This window comes from Orbicella faveolata, unplaced genomic scaffold (assembly GCF_042242905.1).
Source record: "Orbicella faveolata isolate gen_17 unplaced genomic scaffold, um_ofav_v1 contig_27, whole genome shotgun sequence".
NCBI classification, from domain to species: Eukaryota; Metazoa; Cnidaria; class Anthozoa; order Scleractinia; family Merulinidae; genus Orbicella; species Orbicella faveolata.
In genome coordinates, this window is record NW_028301555.1 from 1790561 (window position 1) to 1815527 (window position 24967).

General features: G+C 41.9%; 1 protein-coding gene across 1 annotated transcript in view; it reads right to left on the reverse strand.

Annotated features, from left to right (window-relative positions):
* LOC110045900 (uncharacterized) overlaps nucleotides 1-24967 on the reverse strand; it is a 90076-nt gene that overhangs the window by 43967 nt on the left and 21142 nt on the right. Inside the window, exons 12-36 of the mRNA XM_089296974.1 lie at nucleotides 24171-24452; nucleotides 23056-23355; nucleotides 22044-22361; nucleotides 21243-21409; nucleotides 20508-20664; nucleotides 19201-19467; nucleotides 18304-18609; nucleotides 17344-17667; nucleotides 16633-16944; nucleotides 16028-16351; nucleotides 14802-15119; nucleotides 13597-13923; nucleotides 12474-12800; nucleotides 11708-12037; nucleotides 10952-11272; nucleotides 10126-10452; nucleotides 8769-9080; nucleotides 8034-8201; nucleotides 6964-7134; nucleotides 5964-6764; nucleotides 4066-4377; nucleotides 2981-3307; nucleotides 1746-2069; nucleotides 1192-1518; nucleotides 309-638 (exon numbers count right to left, since the gene is read on the reverse strand). Of these exons, the coding sequence (XP_089153100.1) occupies nucleotides 309-638; nucleotides 1192-1518; nucleotides 1746-2069; nucleotides 2981-3307; nucleotides 4066-4377; nucleotides 5964-6764; nucleotides 6964-7134; nucleotides 8034-8201; nucleotides 8769-9080; nucleotides 10126-10452; nucleotides 10952-11272; nucleotides 11708-12037; nucleotides 12474-12800; nucleotides 13597-13923; nucleotides 14802-15119; nucleotides 16028-16351; nucleotides 16633-16944; nucleotides 17344-17667; nucleotides 18304-18609; nucleotides 19201-19467; nucleotides 20508-20664; nucleotides 21243-21409; nucleotides 22044-22361; nucleotides 23056-23355; nucleotides 24171-24452 (7779 nt within the window). The remainder of the gene's footprint in view (nucleotides 1-308; nucleotides 639-1191; nucleotides 1519-1745; nucleotides 2070-2980; nucleotides 3308-4065; nucleotides 4378-5963; nucleotides 6765-6963; nucleotides 7135-8033; nucleotides 8202-8768; nucleotides 9081-10125; nucleotides 10453-10951; nucleotides 11273-11707; nucleotides 12038-12473; nucleotides 12801-13596; nucleotides 13924-14801; nucleotides 15120-16027; nucleotides 16352-16632; nucleotides 16945-17343; nucleotides 17668-18303; nucleotides 18610-19200; nucleotides 19468-20507; nucleotides 20665-21242; nucleotides 21410-22043; nucleotides 22362-23055; nucleotides 23356-24170; nucleotides 24453-24967) is intronic.

A 24967-nucleotide genomic window follows, 5' to 3' on the forward strand; every position in this document is an offset into this window, starting at 1 on the left:
AGATTTTTCAAGTTCGTCGTTTGTAATCCGTGTCAATCTTGCCCATCCTTAACCACCTTTGTTCCTTTATGGTTAATTATTATCTCTTTGGTGTTTTTCTATCTTACTAAACTACAATTTTTAGGTTTCCTTCTATTTAAAGGTAATTTTGTACGTGGCCAAAATAACTCCAGATGCCGTGACTGAGCTCCTTAAAGAGCGACGAACTTAACTTGAACAAAATTGCACACCTTTTTGAACATCTACAAAGGTTTCTTTTGCTACTTAAACTGTTCAGCATTGTAGAACAAAACCTTCACGACTCCTACCTCACAAAGCGACAGTTTTTCTTTCATTTCACTCAGTCCCGACGCCACGCCCAGCTCCCACTCGCCCAAAGACGTTTCCACCTCTTGCAAAACGTGCATACAGCTCTGAACCTGCGTTTGAAAATCTTGTTGCTGAACGATGTATCGAATCAGCTCCTCCTGCTTCGCCAGTGACTTACGGATCACGTTCGCCTGCAGCTCTTCCAGCGCGTTTAATTGGCTTTCCAGGAACGCCCGGTCCTCATCCGGCACCTTATCTAACAGCAGGCGGCCATTGGTCAAGAGCTCTCCCAGTTGAGGTTGGGTTTGCTCTAGGTCGTCACAAAGCGTCTGTTACATGAAATCAAGAAAAAGGTCATCATGGGATTTGTAAAACTTTATGTAATATTTCAAACATGAAAGACGGTGTTTGACCACATTTCCAAACACCGAAAAGAGAGGTGAAATACGATGCGTAGCGGAGTATTTTTAACGATCTTCAAGGTGGTTGGATATGTGGTCAAGCACTGTCTTCAGTGTTTGATATACCTTCTCAATCGAAATTAAAAAGAAGGAAAAAATAAAATCGCAAATCTACATAAGATCAGATATCCAAACACCGTCATGATCACGATTTCCATTGCTTAAACAAGATGCATTATTGATGAGTTTGAGAAAGTTAGATCAAGTACTTTAAAGGGGCCAGGTCACAGTATTTTGTTTAGCGTGAAAAAACACGCGAGCGTTCAATTCTTTGTACCGACGCTCGTGCAAAATTAGGTGTTCACACAATGTTTTGCTTCACGAACTGCTGTTTAGAAAAAGAGTTGCGTTGCTGGATTTACAGCAGCCCGATGCAGTTCAAATATTTTAATTTTGACCTCACGTCCCTGCCGAAACAAACCTTGACTTTAGCTAGCTGTTCCTCCAACACTTTCAGCTCTGCTGTGCTGATAATCGCTGCTCCCAAACTGATATCAGCGTTGCGTAACTCTGTTAACCGTTGATCAAGCTCCTTCGTGAAGTCTGACCACTCGCCAATCTCGCCCTCTACAACCTGCACTTTGCTAGAGATCTTTTCCTTGACATCGGACCAGCGTCGTTGGAGAGTCTGTAGTTTCCCGTCGATCGTCACTCGCCCTTCGCTGTTGCAACGCTCACGAAGCCGTGAGCCTCGTTCGTGTACATCCGATAGCTGAGCCATGTGGCCTTCAAAGCTGTTTGCGACGGCCTGGAAACGACAGAATGCGAGTCAGTAAGTAAAGACAAAAGGAAAGGAAAGGAAAAGAAGAATCGGATGATGAAGGTATGGAAAGATGAATCGTGCAGAGAGAAATCACAGTTCCTTATCATATGGTATCCTATGTATATAAGTGTTGATGACATTAGCTTCCATATTCCGCGAAGTAACGACAAACAACACAACATACGGAACTTGCATTGCACCCTTAAACTTACCTTCAGTTTAGCAAGTTGATTCTGGAGTCCATTATATCCTGGAACCTTTGTGTTTTCACTTTCATGAAGGCACACTTCCGTGTAGTTCAGAACGTCCCCAAGTCGGCCAAGGTCCTCTTCGAAGTCACTCAGTTCAGCTACCATGCGTCTCAGGTCTTTGGTTCTCTCGCTCACCAACTCTTGCACGCTGTTCCACATGTCATTGATTTGCTCTAGATCTGCTTCTATGGATTGATTCTCTTCAACTTTACTGCTAAGTTCTTGGCCTTTGACGTTCACGAAATCCAGGACGAGTTCTTGGATGCTCATATCCTTGCTTAAAGTCTAAAAGAAATGTTTGATAAAAGAACAAAATATTAATTCAACGGAACGATAGAACACACCCCTGTGTGAGTTCTAGGATGCTCATTTCCTTTTGCAAGTTTTTAAAGAAAATGGTCGGAAAATGGTTAGTGAAAAAAAAACCTAGCAACAAACTAATCAACACCAACTTCTCGGTGCAACGAACTTTGATCAAGCGAAGTTAACATCAGGAGCCACCTCATACAATGACCCAATTTATGTCTGATTAATAAACGAGATGCCCCCTCCTATACCACTGATGTTTTCTTACTTATGCTAAGTTAGAAATTATTTTGTTTTCGTTTCACCGCAGAGTGATTAGACAACAAACGATTTTTTGGAGATAACGAACCACCGGATGCATGCATAACAAACCTGCCAAGGTAAGTCAGATAACATCTTTTTTCATGTTCGACCCGACCTTGCGGTAGATTAACAATGGAACAAAACTTTTGGAACCGCAATTAGCCTTATCGCTATCACTTGTGATTATGACGGACTAAATTAATAATGCTCATGATGGTAAGCAACATGCAAAATTATCTCCAGATTGAAAGAAACCTCTAAATAAAGATTTGCAGTGGGGAGAATCCGCAGAAAACTACCAGCAACTCGTCGACAAATTATTTAAATTCTTTCTCTTACATAACAATTTCACACTGCAGCACCAGCACAAAAAAACACAAGGAAGCCAAAATGCAGTACCCATGGTTAATACTGGTCAAACATTTTACGGCCACAATTCGTAAAATCTACGTTTTTTCACTCTGGAGAAAACATATTTTCGTATGACAATTTTAAGAAGTAATTACGTATAAAGTGATTAAACATCCTGAACTCAATTTACATTTCTTACACTTTCTCTGTCAGTCAAAGCTGAACATGCGCATTACCTTTTTCGCCTCCAACTTATCCCTAAGGGCCTCAAGGTTAGCTGGTCCAGAGAATGCCTCGCTGTGAGCTCGCTCCAGGTCCCCCAGCCACTCGGCCAGTTTGTCTCTGTTTTCTTCGAATTCATTCCACATTTGAATGGTTTCCTCAATCACGCCTTTGATCGAGGGCGTCTCCTGACAGAATTCGGCCCAGTCCTCCTCTAACTGGTTCAACTCGCTTTCCACGCTAGCCTTACTCTGGCCCGAGATGACCTGGAGCAGAATGTCACCCTTGCTATAAACTTCGCCTATCAGCTGATCGTTTTTGTCCATTTCGTCAAGAAGCATCTGACATGTGAAAGCGCAAGAGAAGTCAGTTGTTTTGCCTTTATAAAATGATATTTGTTAACGGAGCTACGCCACGGTTTGTGCGTCATGAAAAGTTTAGCATACATTTTTCGAGCTCGTCGTTTGCAATCCGTGTTAATCTTCTCCATCCTTTACAACCCTTGTTCCTTTATGGTTTATTATTATCTCTTTGATGTTTTTATATCTTAGTAAACTATTGCATTCAGGTTTTCTTTAAAAAAAGCAACTTTAGTACGCGGCCAAAATGACCCAAGATACCGTGACTGAGCTCCTTTAAATTGACGGGACAACATGGCAAGAACACGGTGATATAGTTTAAAACATCAAGGAAGTATTCAAGGATCTTTCCATGGCAAGAAGAGTTTATATCCACAGTGTGTCATAACATGCATTCGTTTCGAACCAAGAAGAAAATCAAGGTAAGAGAGTGAATCCACCTTTTAGGCCTTACACCCAAGGTAATCCCCCTTAAGTTGTTTTTAGACATGGTACCCAGGTCTTCCCATTTCTTATTGAAATATCAAAGAAAGCATCCCTAAAGTGTTAAAAGTTTTCCTTCCCTTTGTAAGCAAAACATAAACAAATCCACCATGAAAACATCCACGCAAGGCGCGAGTAACATCCGTGGATGAACAGGGTACCATGTCTAAAAGTAACTTAAGAGGGATTTCCTTGGGTATAAGACCTATATGGGGGATTCACTCTCTTACCTTGATCTTCTCTTGTTTCGAACTCACCTGCAGCTCGTTGTTCATCTCTTCGAGACTGCTCCTGTTCTTGTATGGTTCCCTGCATCTCTCCAAGGTGGCCAAAGCAGGACCAAACCACGCACCCCACTCCTGCACGGCAATAATGTACCCGCTAAACTGTTCAACCACAAATTCAATTTCAATGTCCATATCTTGTGCTTGTGGATTGACCTCCTCGAGTTTTACTCCAGCCTCTTCCAAGGTTTTCTCAACCGAAGCTACGTCTAAATTCTTCTTGAGCATATCTTCCTTTAAGTCGTCTAGCTCGGATCTCTGAGATTGTAGTTTGTCCTCCAAAGTCTACGAAATGACGAACAAAAACTACATGTATAGGAGAATCTTTGCTGACGTCATTGTTTACATTTGTCCTCACTAACATACGACTTTACGCAGAGAAGGCACCACGCTCTACATGAATTGACTACAAACATTTAACGAACTTGTGAAACTTAGTAATTGGTGAAATTTTTCGCTCTTTGGGTGCAATATTCGAGGAGAAATAGGCTTTCAAAAACTGCAAAATGTCTGGGTGGCAAAAGCGCTATTGAACTCATACATTCTTTGTAAAATTTTGAGTTTTTAAACCTGCTTCGCACAAAAAGTATTAAATACATCGGGATCAAATTCTTGGGACAGATAATCCTGTTGTCCCCTTCCAATATTCAGAACTAATGTGTTCGTAGCTCTATCAGAAACTGAATCACTTATGCTAATGAGGCAGATATTGTAAACAAATATTCCCCTAAAGAACCGCAATAAAATGATTCAGCTGGCCAGACGTCCTCAGTAGCTCAGTAGTTAGTGCGTGCGAGCAGTGTGCAGGAGCTCACAACTGATTAAAATCTCGTCACTTATAAATTGCATTAAAAAGGAACACGCTTTATTAAAGATTTACGGTTTCAAATGTTTTCTCTAACCAATAGTAAGTAAGTAAGTAAAACTTTATTTATGCAGGGTGGCCCATTCAGCACAGTGGCTGGTATCCAGAGGGGCCCTGCTAAATACAATTTCTAAAAATATAAAACGTCTAATAGTATAAAATAGTTATAAAAATAGAGTTAAAAAAAAGCTAACGTCTAGTAGTTGAAATAGTTATATAAAAAAGAGTTTAAAAAATTGAAACGAGTTACAAGCATGAACTGGTAGGGAAAAAAATAGATATCATAAATTAGGTGCTATAAATAAAATGGGCTTTGACAAGATTTTTAAAAGAGGAGAGTGATACAGCTTGTTGGATTTTACAAGGTAGTGAATTAAAAAGGGCTGTGCCAGAAAATCTAAAAGTACGTTTGCCAAGGCTAAGTTTGGGTTTGGGTAGATGGAGGTCAGCCTTCCTTCGAGTGTTGTAACCATGTACATTGTAGTTCCTAATGAAATAGTTACTTAAATACTGAGGAACTAAGTTATGCAAACATTTAAAAACTAAAACACATTTGTGGATTTTACGGTTCGTTTCTAAGTCAGTCCACCCTAAAACATTAAAAGTATCTCTAGAAGAGTCACGCTTGAGAATGATACGGGCAGCACGGTTTTGCAACCGCTGCAGACTTTTGCTGGAGCCAACAGACAGTTCACCCCAAGCAGTGTCAGTATAACTTAAGATTGGCTCAATAAGGGTATTGTAGACACACTTCGCTGCTTTAAGAGTGAGGCAAGATCGTATGCGTGCTAGAAGTCCTAGACGCTTATTAACTTTTTTACAAGTAGTGTCTATATGCTCTTTCCAGTGAAGCTGTTCATCGAGCATAGTCCCAAGGTAAGTGAATAACATAACGCCATGTACGTTGGTTTTCCCAAATTACGTAGCTCAAACTCTCTTACTATAGTAACATGATTAACCTTTAAAGACTAAAATCTAGGTAAGAAGACTTTGAAAAATGGCAAACCTTGCTCTCCCGGAGTTTTCGCTCCACTTCTTCCACCGAATCATCCGGTGTGTAAGCACACACAGAGAGTCTCTTGCAAGTGTCTGCAATCCTTTGTATGACGTCATCCAGCAGGGTCTTAATCTCCTCTTCTGTCCTATCAGGTCTTTGTGTGTCTTCGCCTGTCACTGTCTCCAAGCTCTCCTTAGAACACTTTTCCACCTCGAGTGAAGAGCCCCCTATCTTAGCAGCTACCTCTTTGGGGTAGTCTTGGGAAGATAAAGTGTTCTCTCTGGTGCGGCTATCTAGAAGGTTCGGCTCGCTGCCTCCTACAAAAACCTCGTTGTTTCCTAGAGCGTTATCGATATATATACCCGCGGTTTCATCGTCCTCGTCGTCTCTGTTGTCAATGTTGATTGAAAACGTGCTACTCGAGCTCCATAGCGTGTCCATCGAGCATTCATACGAGCTCCTCCGAGCGCGCACGTCCAAAGAGTTCTCGCTTCCGAATGAGTAACTCCGAAACGCGAAGCGACGCAAAGGACCAGCTTCGGGAAACTCCGTAAGGAACTCCTCCTCGCTATCGTCTTGAATGCTTAACTGTGGCGGGACAGAAGCTGGACGTTTGAGCCTTCCTAGTGTCTCCTTCTGTTTTCCATCTAATGGGATTCCGGCAAGTTCTTGAACGCTGCCCCATTCTTGAAAGAAGGGTTGGAAAGATTCGCTCACATCAACATCGACACTATCTGAGAAATCTTCGACAAGCTTCAACGCCTGAAGACTCAGTCTCTTCAGTTGATCCTCGCGTGAAGCCACTTCATCCTACAAATAACAAATTACGAAGATATTCAACAAAGTATATTTCAAATTGTGAATGAAAACCCCGGCGAAGCCCTGGTTCTTCAATGGTAGAGAAAGTCCTCTAGAGAAAGTCCTCTTGATCAGAAACGTTCGATTTCCTTTTGCCTTAGTTTCAAAATGGATCATTCCTTAATCAACTTCGCTCTTTGCCACAACAAACCTTTAACTTCTTCCGTCGCACGACAACTTCCGGATTCTGATCCTCTTGGTCAGCGGTTGTGTTTAACTCCTTCTTGACATCAGAGATCCACTGCTGGATTTCGTCCTTGTCTTTCTCCAGAACTTCAAACTCATTGGCCACTTGTTCAAGCGCCTGCTGCTTCACTCCAACCTGTTCAGTAAAAATCAAAACACCGTCATTAGTTTTCTAGCCAAACGTACTTGTAAAATAGTAAATAGTTTGAGCTGCTGCACCTGTAAAGTTGTTGACTTCAGTGTACTTGTTGTGGTTCAATATTACCCTTGGTACAATTTGCTATTTTCCTTTGTTCTAGCGCATGATGATATATTTATCAATAAGATTATATCCTCTCGATTTCTTTCACGCATTGAAATAGAGAGGGAATAATCTAAGTGTTTTAGTATAAATCTACTAGCCGTTCAAAACATTCTCTGGCCACGTATTTTTCCTAACACCTCATTTCAACCAGGGCTACAAACTAACGAAGGTTAGTACTTAACATGATATAAATGTTGCCAACATTTCTCAAATAGACCTTATCACGGTTTTCGACGCCATCTTGGCGGGTAGGCAAAGCGGTCAGAAATTACAGTGTTTGTATGGGAATCTGATGGCAAATATCTTTTTCCAAAATTGAATTTTACACAATTTGTGAATCGCAATGTTAAAATACTATGTGGAAGATTGTGTTCACCAAGTTTGAAGGATATAGCTTGGCAATCAAATGAGAGTCTTCTAGCCAAGCTACATCCTTCAAACTTGGTGAATACAATCTTCCACATAGTATTTTAACATTGCGATTCAAAAATTGAGTAAAATTCAATTTTGCAAAGAGATATTTGCCATCAGATTCCCATACAAACACTTTAATTTCTGACCACTTTGCCTACCCGTCAAGATGGCGTCGAAAACCATGATAAGGTCTATTCCATGAGAGGTGATCTTACTCCGAAAAACAGAAACATGTGCAGAGAAAAAAAAAAACAATGCTTCACCGAAATTAGAATAGGATAGCCCAAAAAAGGACCGAAATGATATTCAATTTGCACCTGAAATTTAGCTTCATTCCACGTCTCGTTGACCAAACGCAGCTGCTCCTCGAATCCCAGCATATCCACGAGTCCTTCCCCTTGTCTTAGTTCCTGCAGCAAGTCAAGTGCTTCCTGATTAACTGCTTCCAAGACTGCTTCATTGTCCAACAGATCTTGACCAACAGCCTGAAACGATGATTTCAAAATAATCCTTTAATATATAATTCTTACACATGGTTCTCCACTGATGCGCCTCGGGTACTGGAGCTCCACTATAAAACTTATTCATGAAACACATCGATGAAACAAAGGTAGAGCAGAGAAAAACAACACCAGTAAATTGTGATCATAAATGAGATGATGGACTCCTATCTGCAGAACTCGGATTTGTTTTTCCGAAAGTGTCTGTGTTACTGACAGGAAAATCATCTTCCCACAATTAAATAATTTTCCATTGAAGTATAAACCTGTTTCCATGTGAAAAGGCCCGAGCGAACAAATCGTATGCACATAGGCATGCAATGCGTGTTTAAACATGTTGATAGCTAAAAAGACGGCCTTGGGTGGCTGTCGCTCTTTCTTGTGCTCATCCATTTGCGACTCAATAATTTATATCTCCGATGAAACACGATTATGTAATGAATTCAGTTTTTCCAAACTATGTACGTGCAATTCTATGCAATTCTGAAAAGGAAACCATTAAAGCTGTTGTAAAACAAGAAAATAGGTCGAAGCAGAGACGAGTTCAGTAACCTTGCACTCTTCGATCTGCTTTTTGCAGTCATCAGCATTCTTGACTTGTCGCTTGGTAACAATCCCGTGGGTATTCTTAAAGAAGGCGTTCATTTTGTGTTTCTGCTCAGCAAACTTGAACCATTTGCCCGTGACTCTCTGGAAGAACTCTCTCTTCTCCGTGATGTTCTTTTGTAGTGCTTCAAAGCGTTCGATTAACTCTTGGATTTCCTTCATAGCACAGCCGGCCTCGTCGACCTCCATCATGTCCTGCGCGGCTCTATTCAGTGCTTCTAGGTCACGCTTGTGGGCGTTCAGTCGATCAAGAATGCCCTGAAACGGCATGGTACATCATCACGCATAAATGTAACGCTTATTGTCACACAATGAATGTAACGCTCATTTTCAAACAACGTATAATCTGCTTTTACACCAACTCAAATGTCACACAATGTATAATTAAACTGCTTACATCAACTTAATTGTCACAGTGTATAACCTGTTTTCATGGACTTAACAGTCCCACAATGTATAATTTAAATGTCACGCAATTTATAAACTGTTTCCACCAACTTTCCAGAACAGAATTTTGAAGCTACCTGTGACACAATTCTGCCTTAAGAAACTTCCTTATATTTCGATTGTGGAAATTTTAAAGAGAAATTTACTTTCAGAATTTCTCTTTATAAGATCTTTTGAGTTCTTGAACATCTTTTCAAGTTCACAATGTCTGTTTAAGTCTACGAATTAGCTTAAACGTTTTAGGCCGATTGCCGTGAAATACATGCCTAATTGTCTCCAAAATGGTCTGTTTTACGACAAAATATTATACTTCGCCACTCGTCGGTTCAAATGATGTCAAATGATGGAAAACCATCTCGACTCTGTTTCCCAGTCTCTCGGTCTCACCGACCACTTTATTGTAGCCGCTACCAGCCAAATCCCTGGGCGACAGGAGGCGGGAGATGACAAGACTGCGAGCAGTCTCTCTTTTCCTCGAAAACCGCGGGGAAGTAAGCAAAACAAGTAAGCGTGCGAGCGTGACTGTGAGCGCGACGTGTCACGCTCACAGTCACAGGATTTTCGAAGAAAAGACAGACTGCTCGCAGTCTAGGAGATAACTGACATTTAAGGCTAACTAATTTTATTGTTCAAATGACATTTTTGCGTCATCTATTCACAGATAACTCAACGAGCGCTCGTAAAAAATGGTATCTAAAGTGGATCCCGATTTTTCAAATCTCTAAGGGAAACAAAAATTGGTTTGAAAAACCGGGTAGTTCGAGAAATTGGGGGTAAAATACGAGTGTCCAACTGAGGTGAGGGAGACAACTTTTGGTTGGAGTTATCGGGAGGTTTGTCCAACAGGAAGCCATACCTGATATGCAGTAAGTTGATCCTGTGCACTGTCGAGGCGACAGCTTGTCGCGTTCTGCAGTTCGGCGTCTCCTTCTTTCTTCTTTAGCCACCGAATCATCTTGAGCTTGTTCCTGGTGAAATCCCACCACTTCTTGGCAGTTTTCTCGATGCTCTTTTTCTTCTCCTCCACATCCTGTATCACCGTGTGCCATTCCATGTTCAGGTTACCGAGTTTCTCGTCGAACGCCACGGCCTGCCCGGAGGATTCCTGCTGCAGCATCAGATGTCCTTCCTTCACCACCACGTCGAGATCAAGACACTGCTGCTTCCAGTAATCCACCTTAGCCTGGATTGGGGTTGAAACAGAAGTGACAGAATAGTAGTTAATGGAATAATAGCAAAGAATTTAGAGCCAGGCAGGACTAACACATACGCGGATGGGAAATAGAACTCTGTCTAAGAGCTAGCCCTAACTAACAAATGGCAGATCACATGTGGAGAAGGACAATTATGTAGACAAAACTCATTATATGGCTAGCTCCGTGAGCGAGCAAAATGACCCGAATCCTGCGCTGTAATTGGCTAACCAACCGTAATGATGGCGCTATATTGTCCCCTCGGGATTACCAGCTGTGTCTCGCAAGAAAATAGTGTTCTTTTTCAATACAATAAATCCTTTATTGCCCAAGCTTGTTCAATCAAGATGGCTAAATATTGGCCTCATTCTTTTTTTGCAAGATAATGAACCTCGCCTCCGTCGCGGTCCATAATCAAGCGAAAAATGAACTAGGCTAATATCCAGTCATCTTGACCTCACGCCTGGTTAATAACCCAATATATCTCACCTTAGCCTTTCTGGATTCCTCTTTGATTTTCTCCAACACTGTCGGTGGTATATCCTTAGCACTACTCAGCTTCTCTTCAATCTTTTCCAGGTACTGTACCACCTGTTTGGAGGAGTCCAGGTAATGGCGTGATAAAACCAACAATTGGTACCTTCCGGCAGCCCATCGGAGCATTTCGTCCCAACGATCGGTTAACTTCGTGAGCTTCTCGCCGAGTCGCTCGGCTTCTTCGCCTTTGCTCGCCTGGAGTCGCACTTCCCGGCCTTCTTTCACGAGGGATTCGAACGAGTCTTGGCGGCCTCTGAAGTTGGACTGAAACTCCTGGCAACAGAAAAATTAAGAGATCAAATTAGACACCGGCAGACAACAGCTCGCCAAATGCACTAAAAGACCATATTCGTATTCCCGGTATTGGACTGGAACTAGCTTGCAACTGAGGCTAATGCGGGGAGTCTTTTCAAATGCAAATGACTTTTATCTCTTTTTAATGATATTCCCCACATGAGCCTCCATTGCAAGCTAGTTCCAGTCCAATACCGAGAATACGAAGACGGTCTATTTTGGTCAGATGAGATGTTTTCATAAATTTGAATCCTGTTCCGTTTAAGGGCAAACCGTTTTGAGCTTTACGCTTTCAAACGACGGAAAACAATCATTTTCCGTCCAGTTCAGAGCTTAGTAACGTTCTTATTTTATGTATCATGATAAAGAAAAGCTTTCCAGTAAGTGAACTGAACATTGCCAATGATCACTCACCTCCAGTCCTTTCAGCTGTTGCGCGGCCTCCGTCTCGTCACGTGGTTTCTCTACCTTAGTAAACGCTTCCATCTCATCGACCCAAGCTATAAACGCGTCCAACTTCTCGTGGAAGCTTTTCCAGCTGTGCAGCTCCCCCTTCAGAGTTTCCACTCTTTCCGGGATGCCGCTCGCCAGGGCTTCCCATTTCTTTCTCAGGGAGTCACACTTCTCGTCCACCAGCCTATCTTGGATGTATAACATGTACTTGCCTGTGTTGGACAACTCTTGGTAGTTTTCGACCGCTGATTTGAAATCCACTTCGCAGCTTTGCATGTCTTTCTTTACGCCCTAAAAGAAAAGTATCCAATCTTGAGAATAAGGTAAACAGCCTAAGTAAAATGTAGACTCAAGATTGCGTTAATACCAGCACCGATCACAAGATCAACGATGATATGATTTAAAATTTTTTATACATGTGTAACGGTCGATTGACGAAACCTTCACATAGTAACAGAGAAAATGTCTGGTCCTCAACCTGTTCACTCTCTCTTTTAAGATTTAAGTCGTTTGGTTGTTGTTACTGACGTCATCAATGCTGCTGTTGTTGTTGTTGTTGTTGTTGTTTTTCCTGTTGTTGTTGATGTTGGCATTGTTACTGTTATTTTACTTGGTTTGTGTACAGGCAGCAAACAAATTGTCTTAGTATTCACGCCTTCAACTGTATGCATGTTGGCAAGCGCATTTTCGTAGCACTGTTTATCGCGAGAGATAAAACGATTTTTACTTCATAATAAGCCAGCGCCTCCCTTAAGCTCTCCTCGTCTCTACTCGACAATCCTCTTTCGTTTTCCAACTGATCCTCAGCTTGAACTACCCATGATTCCATGTTCACCAGCATCTCTTCTTTCTCGGCCCAGTCCATCCTCAGGTCATCCAAGTCTAACAGTTTCTTTTCGGCATCTTGTACAGCTTGGTTCCATTTCTCCTCCAATTGCTTCAGCGTGTCTTTGATATCGAGGTCTTTGAGTCGCATGCTTGCCGAGAGCTCGGAGCCTTTCCAGATCAAGTTGTCGAGAACACCTCTCAATTCGCGCAAGTCTGCAAGCAGAATCTGAAAGCAATGACAGTTGAGTGAGGCATATATGAAACGTTACCATGCCCACGATTGACGTTATTTTTCTAACACGGAAGACCGTGTTCTACCAAATTTCCAAACACCGAGAAGAGAGTTAAAAATACAACGTGAGCCGAGTATGTTTGACGGACTTAGAGGTGTTTGGAAATGTGGTCAACCACTGTCTCAATCGAAGCTGAAACCAACGAGAAAACGGATAAATAAAATCGTAAGAAAACTTTGCTTATTAAGACCAGATATCAAAATACCGTTAAAGTTATGACTTTCTTTGTTTAAACTTGATTCATTATTAGTGAGTTTGAGAACTCAATATCTTTGAATGGTTGCTAAGTGACACGAGGGACTCACTTAACCACTAACTGGCGTTGCGCTGATGTGGTATGGTCGAGAGAGTGTAATTTAAATTTCTCTCTCTGTCTCATTGAGATTAAGCCTCTAAACTTAATCCTGGACTTTTAGGTGGTCAACGGAGCAATATCTTTCAAATATCAAATGAAAGGCAATGTCAAAATAATATTCTAGTAAGTAAAAAAATACTAAGGATGGTTAAGAACTTGTACGAGCTCAGTTATGACCAAATCAGAAACTATCCATGGTAATTACCCCACATTTCTTTTAATGTAAGTTTTGAGAATTTCGAAGTATATCGTCCCCCTGGCTGATAATTTACTTTTCTCTCCTCACCTGTTTGTTTGGCAATTTACCGATGTGCAAAGGAGAAATTAGAATTTGGTCACCACAAATCAAGAAAGAATTATTATATATGACCTACCTTAACTTCTTGGATGAGAGCAGCCACTTCTTCAGAACTCCCAAAACACGGCACTTGTGTGGATAGCTTCACTGCTAGTTCTTCAAATCGTGACGTGAATTCTACAAACACTTCCTGATACTCGTTGAGTGGTTTAAGGCCCTGCTCTGCGCTACTTTCAGACAATCTTGCTTTCTCGAACAGTTCATTCCATCTTTCTCTCAATTTGCACAGCTTGGCCTTGAACTGCATGGTGCCCGCATCCATGACCCCTTCGGAAAGTTTCTGCGCCTCCTCTGTGAACACGGTGAAGCTTTGCCGGCGCTGGAACAATTCATTTGATACTCCCTGTGTAGAAAGAGCAAAAAAAGAACTATGTAGTGACTCCACTGAAGGACGAAACACCAATTAAAGATATGTAGTTGTTGCGTGAGGTCTGCATATAGAAATATTAGCCGAGTTCTTTACATCACTTCCGCGACGCCCCAATCCACAAGTGAACAAAGAAAAGATCGAGGAAAATGTTTATGCATCAATAAAAGTTTCATTATCTCCTGAAAAGTATGTGCGAGTCGTTTCGATGAAAGCGAACGTAGACCGCTTGTGCAACCAAATTTTAATTTTACGATTAAATTTAATGACTAAACCACGCGCGGAGCAGAAGCATCCGTTATCTATTAATGCGCTTAGAATTATAATGGTAAAATTCTTACGATCTAACACTGCATTTTCTGACAAGTTCACCACAAACAACAAGCCATTAGTCACTTATACGCAACAGGAGTAAGTAAGAGAGTAATGTGTCTTGTAGAAATACACACAAGTAACCAAAGCTGTATGCTCCAACTACCTTGGGTCCTGGCAACCGGAAGAAGAGCCAGCCCCACTATTAAGCTGATGTTGCTGCTGTGTTCAATTCATACCATTCTATGGATTTCATCACTAAAATATCTTGGAAGATGGCTACTTTAGCTTCAGTAGAGCCTATGCGAGCAGTCATTTAGCCCCAACTAGATAAGCCCCTAGTCGGTTTGCCCCCAACGGTGAACCAGAAGTCGATTAGCCCCAATTCAAGCTTAAAGAACGAGAGATAGACCGTGTTTTCGACTTCTGGTTGGGAGCGAAACGGTTACGGGCTAATCGACTTGGGGGCTAAACGACCGGATACCGTTGTCGAGCCTGATTCCTTTGGCTGGTATCCCCGTGAAGTCCTGTCCTAACCTTACCTTGACCTGAGCCAGCCATTCCTGTGACACTCGACTTTCCCTCCGACTCCTTTCCAAACGAGAATCCACTTTATCCATGTACTCCACAAACTTATCCATCTGTTCCTGAAACCCTTCCCACTGTTTTGACTTGCTGTTAAGGCTTTGAAGATGAGAATCAATCTCGTCGAGGAGCGACTTCTTCAGCGATGAAATGCTGTTTAGTTGGTCCTCGATTCTGGCTTTGCAGTCCTCGCTCGCTTTCATTTTGATCGTAGTTCCGAGAGAAAAGATGAAGTTGTACTCCGCTAATTGAATTTGGAGATCTTGTTGGAAGTCCTGGAAGGAAAAAAACAAACGAAACAATTAAACCTTACAATCACAAATAAATAACCTGACGAAAGAGTACACATGGTTGCCACAGATATCACTTTTCCAAATTTCCTGACTTTTCCCTGATAAAAATCAAATTTACTTGACCAGATAAATACAACTTACAGCCGTCCTTTCCTCTCTTTCATTAAGACTGATACGTTTTCAACAAATTTGCCTCCTTCATTAGGAAAAAATGTCGTTGAGATCACCGTGACCCCCAGATGTTTCTTCCATCGTTCAATGGTATTAAATCAGCCGTGTTTAAGTACATCAATTTTCCCTGACTTTTTTCCAAATGTAAATTTGCCCTGACACAAAATACAATTTCTGACTTTGACGATTTTTTTTTTCCTGACCATTTCCTGACTTGTGCAACCCTGCAACAGATGCAACAAGTAATTCATAAACTACATCAGAAATGAAAACGAGGATTTCATATCCTTCATATGCTCGCTTTCTAGGTACAATTTGAGGGGAAACAGTGCGGTGTTTGAGTGGTCGAATGAATTACGCGGTATGTCTCTCAGCGTTTCCTCCGCACACAACGTAATACATTCTTAGTTCTTTGCTTCTCAGCAAGTGCAATAGAACCTAGGAATGCCGCTCAAGTCCTCCTTTTACTATAATTTTGTCATCTTCAAGTCAAAACCATGCACGCAACAAATGTCCGCTTTTAGAGCGCTGTCTTTATGTTGGTTCAAAATAGCAATTCTCCTTTCTGATTATCACTCTTTTCTTTTCGTGTTACTTCTAGGAATATAATGCATCACACAACATTCCCTAGGTTGCCGATTTTCGTTCTTCTCATTACCTCTGAGCTTGACTTCCTATAAAAATCGTACGGAGAAATAAGAATTTGATCATTTCCACACCTGTATCTCCTGCTTCTGTTCATCAACACTCTCAATCCCAGTTACATTCAAGGTCTTTCTCTGCGTCACCTCGACCTCTCCTTTGGCCAGAACTTCCTTAAATCCCTCCAATGCCTCGTTGTATCGGTTCCAGTTGTCCAGTGCGGTCGCGAGCTCCTCTTGTCGCTGTTTACACTCCTCTGACACTTCATTCGACAGAGTTTCGAGCCTTGTCACATTCGTTTGCACAAAATCTGACGCACATTCCTTTTGTAGGAGATCTTTCCCTTCGGAGATGGCTTGTTCGATCTGCGTTTGATGCGAGTCTAGAGATTGTAAAATGTCCTATGAAGAAAAACAAGAAAAGATCTAGTCTTTCTGTATCTCACCGGAATTTTCTTGCATCCTTGTTTTTGTACATGTCGTCTCACTATTTTGGGGCTTTAGTCAATAGGCCCTTTACAAAATGGATGTTTCTCATCTTTAATCCGAATTAGCCGAATTAGCCGTAAAGGAACAAGGATGGTTAAGGATGGAGAGGATTAACACGGATTACAAACGAAGAACTTGAAAAATTTAGGCTAAACGTTTAAGATGCGTAAACCGCGACGTAAGCCCTTCCTCACCTTAATAACCTCCACCTCGTTTTCCACATCCACCACGCCATCTAAACAAAACTCCACTTCGAGACGACTCTTCACTTCCTCGAGAAACGTGTCGTGTTTCTGAGTACACTGCTGATGTTCAAAACACTGACGCAAGATAGAGAGTCTGTTACTCCTCTCACGCACTATGGGTATCGCAGCTTGTACTCGTTCCGTCACGGCGTGGACTTCTTGCGCGAATTCCTGGTTGTTCGATGAGCTTAACAGTTTTTCTGACAACTCGTTTAGCCTTTGGAGGGACTGAAGTTGATCATCCATTTTGGAAACAAGTGCCTGTATAAACAAAAGGTGCAAAGAGAATGTTAAGCGCACCACAAAGACCTTGTTTATCGAGTGCGCTTCTTTACTATAGCTGCATTTGGCAATGCGTTCAAATCCCACCCCCCTCCACGTGCCCCGCTCCACTGTGTAAGGCCTGCATCAAGGTTGTCCTTTATTGTTTTTCCGCATAGTCTCTGAGAGAACAGCGTATATCCCAGCGGAAGTTGTGGAAAAGTAACGAATTAGTTCCTAAGGGAACGAGTGGGTGCCCTGTGAGGAAGTATCGGAATAGGCCATTTCCGAGTTATCTTGTGCTTCTGTTTCAAAAAGAGTTCTCGTGCAAAACTGTTCATATGAAGATGAAATCGAAATGACCTACTTGTTACTAAAGGGCTGCAAAGCCTACAGTACCTGAAATGTCTGCATTAAAGGCTGAAATTCGTTATAATCTTGTACGCGCTCCAAGGCATCGCATGTTTGTTCTGCCTCCTCCACCCAGTGAACCAATGACTGCAGCTTTTCCTTGTATTCCGAGAAGTTTTCAGCCATAACCTGGACTCTGGGATGCAACTCTTCAATCTTGCGCTCGACCTCTTCCCATCTCGATCGTAGCTGTTGCATTACAGTTTCAAACTGCTCTTCTTCTTGTGGAGATGTCAACTTGGTCTTGGTCTCTTGGAGGTTGCAGAAGTCGTCTTCGACACTACGGAAAGCATCAGAAGATGCCAGGACCGCCTGAACAAAGAAAACTAATGGTGAGTTGGTAGAAACTACGAAGATAGTGTATTGGGCTACAAAGCATTTCAGAAGATTTGTGGCACATTATTTTGATGACAAATTCAGACAATATCACCTATCTAATTAACAATGTATCGATATCGCAAGGAGAAATTATAAGCTAGGTAATGACTCTGCCAAACTGGAATAGGCAAAATACACCACAAGAAACTGTAAGCAATTCTACTCCCTTTCGCTGCGCGCGGCCAAATAGAAAACTATTCTATTATAAGTAAAGGAGACAAATAATACAAGAAATAGTGGAGGGAGCCGCCAGCAATTGAGTTTGTTCACAAGAAACTGAGACACGCTGAGGACGTGTACAAGTCAGAGAGTATAAGAAAATGTCACACGCTATTTCACACAACGATATTTATAAAACAACAGCCTCGAGTAAGCTGATCGGCGTCAAGGAGTGTGATATTCACAAAGAGTGGAAAACAAAAATCTGATTATTCCAATGGGAAATAATACAGTATAGCATAATTTATCATCTAAAAGACATACATTTTGTAGATTTAGCCACTAACAACAGAAACTTTAAGGTGCCACATTGACACATGCACACAAAGACTGGGCCCAATAAAGTTCTACCTGGTATCGCTCATGAAGATCCGCACTGTAACCCTGGCCACTAAATTGCTCATTAACCTCAGCCCATTCCTTATCAAGGGCCTCGATGTTCCTTTCCAATGAGGATCGTAAATCTTCAAAGTGACCCCTGATTAGGCGCGCCTTTTCTCTGTTGTACACTTCGCTCCATTCCTGTGCTATGAAGGTCGCTTCACCCTCGAGGCGCCTTTTGACTTGTTCGTTGGGTACGATAGCTCGCAGTTGTTCGTGTGTTTGAAGAAGGTCGTTGCAGGTGGCTTGTATGCCGTCCAGCTCGTCATCTGAGGCCTGGAAAGCAAAATAGGTTGATGAAATGCGTTGCTAACTGAGAGGATGGAGACAAAGGGACAAGCATGCAAATGAAGGAGGAGATAAAAAACTTAAATGAAAGTTAGAGGAACAAAGGGACGAGGAAAAATGAAGGAGGAAATAGAGAATTTAAATGAAAGTTAGGGGAACAAAGGGACGAAGGGATGCAGAACAAATACAGAAAATGGAACGGGAAATAAAGCAACCAGAGAATACAGGAAGAAACTAGGTAATGAAGTAACAAGCAAGAAACTGGATTGACGAGAAAGTAGAGGAAAGAGATGGGCCATACTTGGGTAAAGGACCCTAGTCATCCACACCTTTGTTTTTGCTTACATGCGAGAGTTTGGCTTTTACATTTTATTCGGAGCTTGTCGAAACGAAGGACGCCTAAAGATAATTAAACATACTTTTCAGCAACGCGACTTACAGTGAAGCAATAAGATTTCGCTTTACCATGCAACATCCATCATTTCGATGGCATCGAAAATGACGGAGACTGACTGTTCTTTAAAGTAAAGGTCTTTTCTAAATTTAAGTTAAAAACATTTACGAAAAATCACAGCTTACATGAGTCAAATCTGATTCCCGAGTCCACGAGCGCATTTTCTTGGCGTTTTGCTCAAAATGCTGCAGCAATTTGTAACAGTCTTCCAGATTTCGAGAGTGTGTTTCTACCCCTGCTTGGACGATTTTCCATTTGGAGTTGAGAGAAAGAATTTTTTCCTGCGGCTTTGAGAACTCCACATTCTCCGCCAGTGAGTTACGTAGTTGGAGGTACAGTTGATTTCTGGATTCCACAAAGTTTCCATGTTGGTCCATGTCCTCAAAAAGTTTCTGGAATAAAGGCAACAATGAATGACATTGAACTATCGGTTAGGGTAATATTATTAACTGTATGTAGGAAGGTCTAGATGGGAATGCTGAAATCTGTGATCACGAAAATTATCTCAGTTGTTACTAGGTGTGCGTTTTAAGTTCCAGAGTTCTCATTTAGTGCCGGCCGTCAGCTAAAAAACCGGCTACTTCAATTCCTAAGCAGCCTACTTTTCGCGAAATTTTGGTGTGTAAGTTGTAAAGAGTAATCGAGGGAGAACACAGGTTCTTTTTAACGTGACTGAACCTTGCCTGTCTTTGTCTCGGGACAGTCAAGGCTGTGGCTGGAGATAGGGAATGGGGTCAGGGTGTGGTGTACGGTGTAAGTTTTCAATTACGCTACTGCTGTAGAATAAAAATTGAAAAAAGTCATTCTAATCCCTAAATATTCTTGGTGTTTTGACTTTTTCAAAAATTGATTTTGGAAAACGAAATAATTATCTCCAAGAGAATGCGCAAAATCGCATTTCAGAGCTTCTCAATTTCAAACGTTTCTGGGGGAGCATGCCCTCAGACCTCCCTAGAGGCTTGTGCCTTCCGCACTCAAAGCGGTGTCAGCTGTCTACTTCATGAAACAAGCCCTCTACTCCCTTTTCAATGAGAATCCTAGTAATGAACTGTTAAATTGAGAATGTAGGAGGTAGGAGAATGCAAGTGATGTTACATTTGAAGTCGCAACTTTCGAAGCGTCCGTTACTTTCGGAGGTTCACTAGCAACGCGTGACATTTGAATTAGGGGACGCTACTTTCAGTTACTTTCGTGACTTAGGCCCCGCCCACATGTATCCGGATATTTTGGAATCCGCAACTTTTTCTTTCCGGACGCGGCTTCCATCCACACACATCCGGCGAATTCGGCAGCGAATCCGGAAATTTTTGCCACGTGTGGACGGAGAAATTTTTGAATCTGGAAAGAAAAAGTTGCGGAATCAAAAGATATCCAGATACGAGTAGACGAGGCCTTAATGGTATTTCACTTTACGTTTAGAGTGTCTACTCACCGTATATCTTCCAAGCTCTCGTTCAACTTCTTCTAAAGTGTTCACATTCTTGTAAGCTTCCAACGCCACCAGAGCTTCCTCCAACCACTTGAGTTCGTCTTCAAAGCCAGATTCAAACTGTTCTAGCTGAGGTAAGATCTGCTTTAGTGTCAGATACCTGATGATACCAAAAATGAGATAAGAAACAGTTTACTTCGATGCATTTTTATCTATTTTCAGCCAAGTCAGAGGCGCTCTGGCTAAGTGTTTTGTAACCGGCCCATTCTGGAAAAGGCTGGTATTGATTTGTCATTAAAACCTTCTAACTCTCTTTAAAGCTGTGAACACTAGAACTAAATATCATCATGGCATACCATTTCAGGCATTTGTACATGTTCGCCTATGGAACAACATTACGACTAACAAACATATAGCAAGGTAAGATTTTACAGTGTCCAAACCGTAAAACAAAAAACCTTAGAAGATTTCCCATTCTTGTAGATAGTAAGTACATCACTAGACTAGAACTTAATTTGCAGGTCTTAGCGTGTGGTGTCTTGTCAGATATGAATTTGACCTTAAAAGCACAAGAGGAAAAAGTTACAAAAGTTGTAGATTAGTAAGTCACGTATGGTTATACTTGTTAATGGTCTCGTTGATGTCGAAACATTATTCTATGCCGTACGGAGCTCTTAAGAGTGACAGAGTTACACTGGACACAGTCTGAATTACAAGAGAATCCTTTAAACAAAATACCTGTGAGGAACCGAGGCTTTGATCTTCTCAAATCTCCGATTAATGTTTGATAGCGTCGCATTTATGGAGGAGGCCATGTCCGTTTTGAAATCTTTGAGAATGGCTTTGGTGAGTCTGTTTAACGAGTTTACGTTAGATTCGCATTCTTCGATCTCCCTTTGTGTCACCTGAAATGTCAAAACAAGAATAAGCACTTATCATCATGCACACAACACTGAACGACTGAGAACGAAGATTGAGACCTGTTTATATGGAGAAAAGTTGTTCCTGGAAGGAGAGTCACCCTAACCAAACCACCCCGGGTGAGAAGACAATCTATATTCCTTTTTAATAGCAGCGATCTGTGAAACTGCTGCAAACTAATTTACATTTCACGGAAACTTAAGATTCGATTTATGCTCATCTCATGGACTTATCGAGTTATGAATTGACAAGGTAGCTTGACACCAAGAGCACAAGAGAAGCATAAGAGGTCTTAAGAGCGTATTTTCCGTTCGTCTTCCATGGAAGTAACAAGGAAAGTCAATGAAGCATAATGCTGTGTAAATTCTGCCACTGTTGTTAGGGTAAATAAAATAGAAAACATAAAAAGAACGGTTTACAGAGGTCACAAACTAATCAACAACTTTATTGTGTCTTAACTCTCCCACGCACATCACAGAAAACAAATATACATGTAACAGCATTGTCAACTGTATAACACATCAAACCGTGCACGAATAACGCAGCTTACCACTTCGCGCGTAACAACGAAAAACAAAGCGCGCAAGCAGACGTTGCCGTACAGAAATCCTCGTTTACCTCAAGCCTGTCGGTGCGTTCTTTCACAGCTTCGTACGTCCCCTCCACAGCAGACGAAACGAAAAGTTCAGCGTCGTGAATCCAGTCCATAACACCGTCCACTGTGCTCTCGAATTTCTCCAGTTTGGAGTTGCGCTTGTCGCATTTCATGATCCGCGAGTTGCGCCGGATGATGCGATTCAGACGCCGATCCATGTCTCGTAGAAGCTGATTCATGTCGATTTTCACTCGGTCTTGGCAGTGTGCTATTATTGTTTTACTGCAGTCTTGAGCTGTGGAGGCGTCTGATTGGATTCTCTCTAAATCTTTCAGGTAATCCTATGGCGTTAAACCACGGAGAAAGTTAGTTAAAACACAGGCATGCGATGCGTGCACTGTTGAGTTACCATAAAATTTCGATTTTACGGTATATTTTTCTTTGCAACTTCGGTAGCTGCTGCTCTTGGTTGCATGTATGTTCCAGAGTTTGAAAAACCTATGCCAAGGTATATCAAATAGGCCATTTCCGAATTACCTTTAGTCTCTTCCTCAAAGTGAGTTTTGGTGCCCATCCTTCCATATGAAAATGAGATTTCATTCGCATGCAAATTAAAATAACCAGGTCTCGCTTTGCTAGAGGTTTAAGGCAACTCGGAAATGGGCTATTCATTTTGCCACTCGACTACTTTCCAACTGAGAAGAAAATTTCGTACAGTTCATCAAAATGAACATGAATTAAGACCAAAGGGAAGAAGTGATTACCGCAGTTGTCTTTACAAAGTAAGCAATTAAAAAATGACTGAAGTGTCAACTAAGGGCTTCAACGTGATTCACCTCTGCGTTTCCAAACATTCTGTTAAGTCTTCCGCAGACTCAAGTCCTCAAGTAAGAATTAACCCTGCAACCACCCCCACCCTCCCCCAACCCACCCCACTTACCCCACAACCACCCCCACCCCACTTACCCTACTTCTAACGGGTAGAACAATACACCTTCAAGTTCTCAACGTTCATGATCACTTTACACGACGTACCTTACAAGCCTTGAGGGTTCCATTCGTGATTAGCGCCTCTGCATCTTCCATCCATTTTGTCACGGATTCTATCAGCGTATCAAATGTTTTCCACTTCTTGTTGACATCATCGAGGTATCTGTATTTTGCAGTGGCCTCTTCGACCATCTTATCCACCTGCTGATCCACGTTCCATACAAGGCTTTTGACTTCCGTCGTGCGAGATTCCGGAAGAATGTTCATGTAAGCTTCAGAAGCTTCGTGGAGACTTCGCCGGTACTTTTTGCATTTCTTCAGGAACTCCTTGTCGACGAAAAACGTCTACACAGAGAGAGTTTGGGCGAAACAAACAAAAGACCAAAGAAAGTTGGTGAGGCTACACAAAAGCTTGGCCTTAAAAATGACCTTCAGTGAAAAACTTAGTTTGCCGTTCGACGGATGAAACGTGTAATATAACGCAAAAAGGGGTCTTCAGTTGGACACGATTTACCATAAACAAACAAATGACGGTAATTTTTTCTACTAAATAAAAGACCCCAACTGAATGTGTTTAACTGTCAATGGTCAATTCGATTCCCTCTATGAGATAGGCCTGCAGGGATTCATGTTAGTGGTATTCATCAAACTAAACATTCAGTCCAAGATGATGAATACAACTACCATAATTCCTTGTAGGTGCATCTCCTGGAGGGAATTAATCATTGGTCCACTAGGTGCAAATTTCACGTTCATCTGGCAAATGAGTCAGAATAATTTTGACCGTCAGCTGTAAACAGAGGTTTTCAATGGGCTTACGAGTTCCCGGTACAAGGTAGGGGACCAGTGAAAGGCAATTCTACTGTAAGCTGGCAAATGAGCTAACTCGATACCATAATAAGTCAAAGCTGAGAAGGTGGGACTCGGAACTTTAGGGTCATTTTACCATCGACTGTCAAAAACGGTTCTCAAATTGGATTACACGCTAAGGGATCGATGGATCAAATCAAACCGTTGACCGACAGAGGAGCCCCAAGAGCACAAGAAATACAAGTCGGTCAAGTTAAGTCATAAACACCTAAAATCAAATTCTCCAAAGCATAGGGACCAGTAAGGAGAATCTGCATTTTGACATCAGAGGCTGGTCACTTTATGCTTACCGTGTATTCCTTGAGAGCTTTCTCTACATGAGCCTGCGATGCGTACTTGACTGGCTGAATATTCAATTGCTTTCGTCCAGCGTCTAACAACCCTAAAATTTTTGACCTAGAGTTCTCATAAGCGAGCCTCAACAGCCTGTCAGCGGACTTCTCTTGGACTGCTTTGATGCGACTGTCAACTTCTTTTAGCAACGACGCGTCCACCAAGACATCTTCGTCTGCACCAGATTGAAGAATAGCGTCCAGACCTTTACAGTGCTCGTCCAAGTCCTTGAAGAAAGTCTGGGTATGAAATAAAGACGCCAAGAGGTCAGTGAGTTGACACAGGAAAGAGCTTTAAGAGAACGATTGCAAGGTTATGTTTTGTCTCGTTTTGTTTTCTTTTTTCGTGTTTTCCTTTAGTATGCGCAAATTAAGATTCTAATCATAAACACCAGGTGACCCACATTTGATACTCGTTTCAACGATACACAAACTATAAATTTCTCATTCAATTCAACCTACGTTAGTCTTCTCAAGCCGCACAACTATCTGTCATTTGTTTTCCGCCTTAATCTTTACCTATCTTGACCGTCTGTCTTTCGTTTTGGTTTGTTACAGCCTTTTTGCTGTTTGCTGTTAGTGGGAGGCGCGGTGGCCTCATGGTTAGTGCGCTCGTCTCCGGATCAAGTAGTCCGGGTTCGACCCCTGGCCGGGGACATTGCGTTGTGTTCTTGGGCAAGACACTTTACTCTCACAGTGCCTCTCTCCACCCCGGTGTATGAATGGGTACCGGCGAGGGTAACCCTGCGATGGAG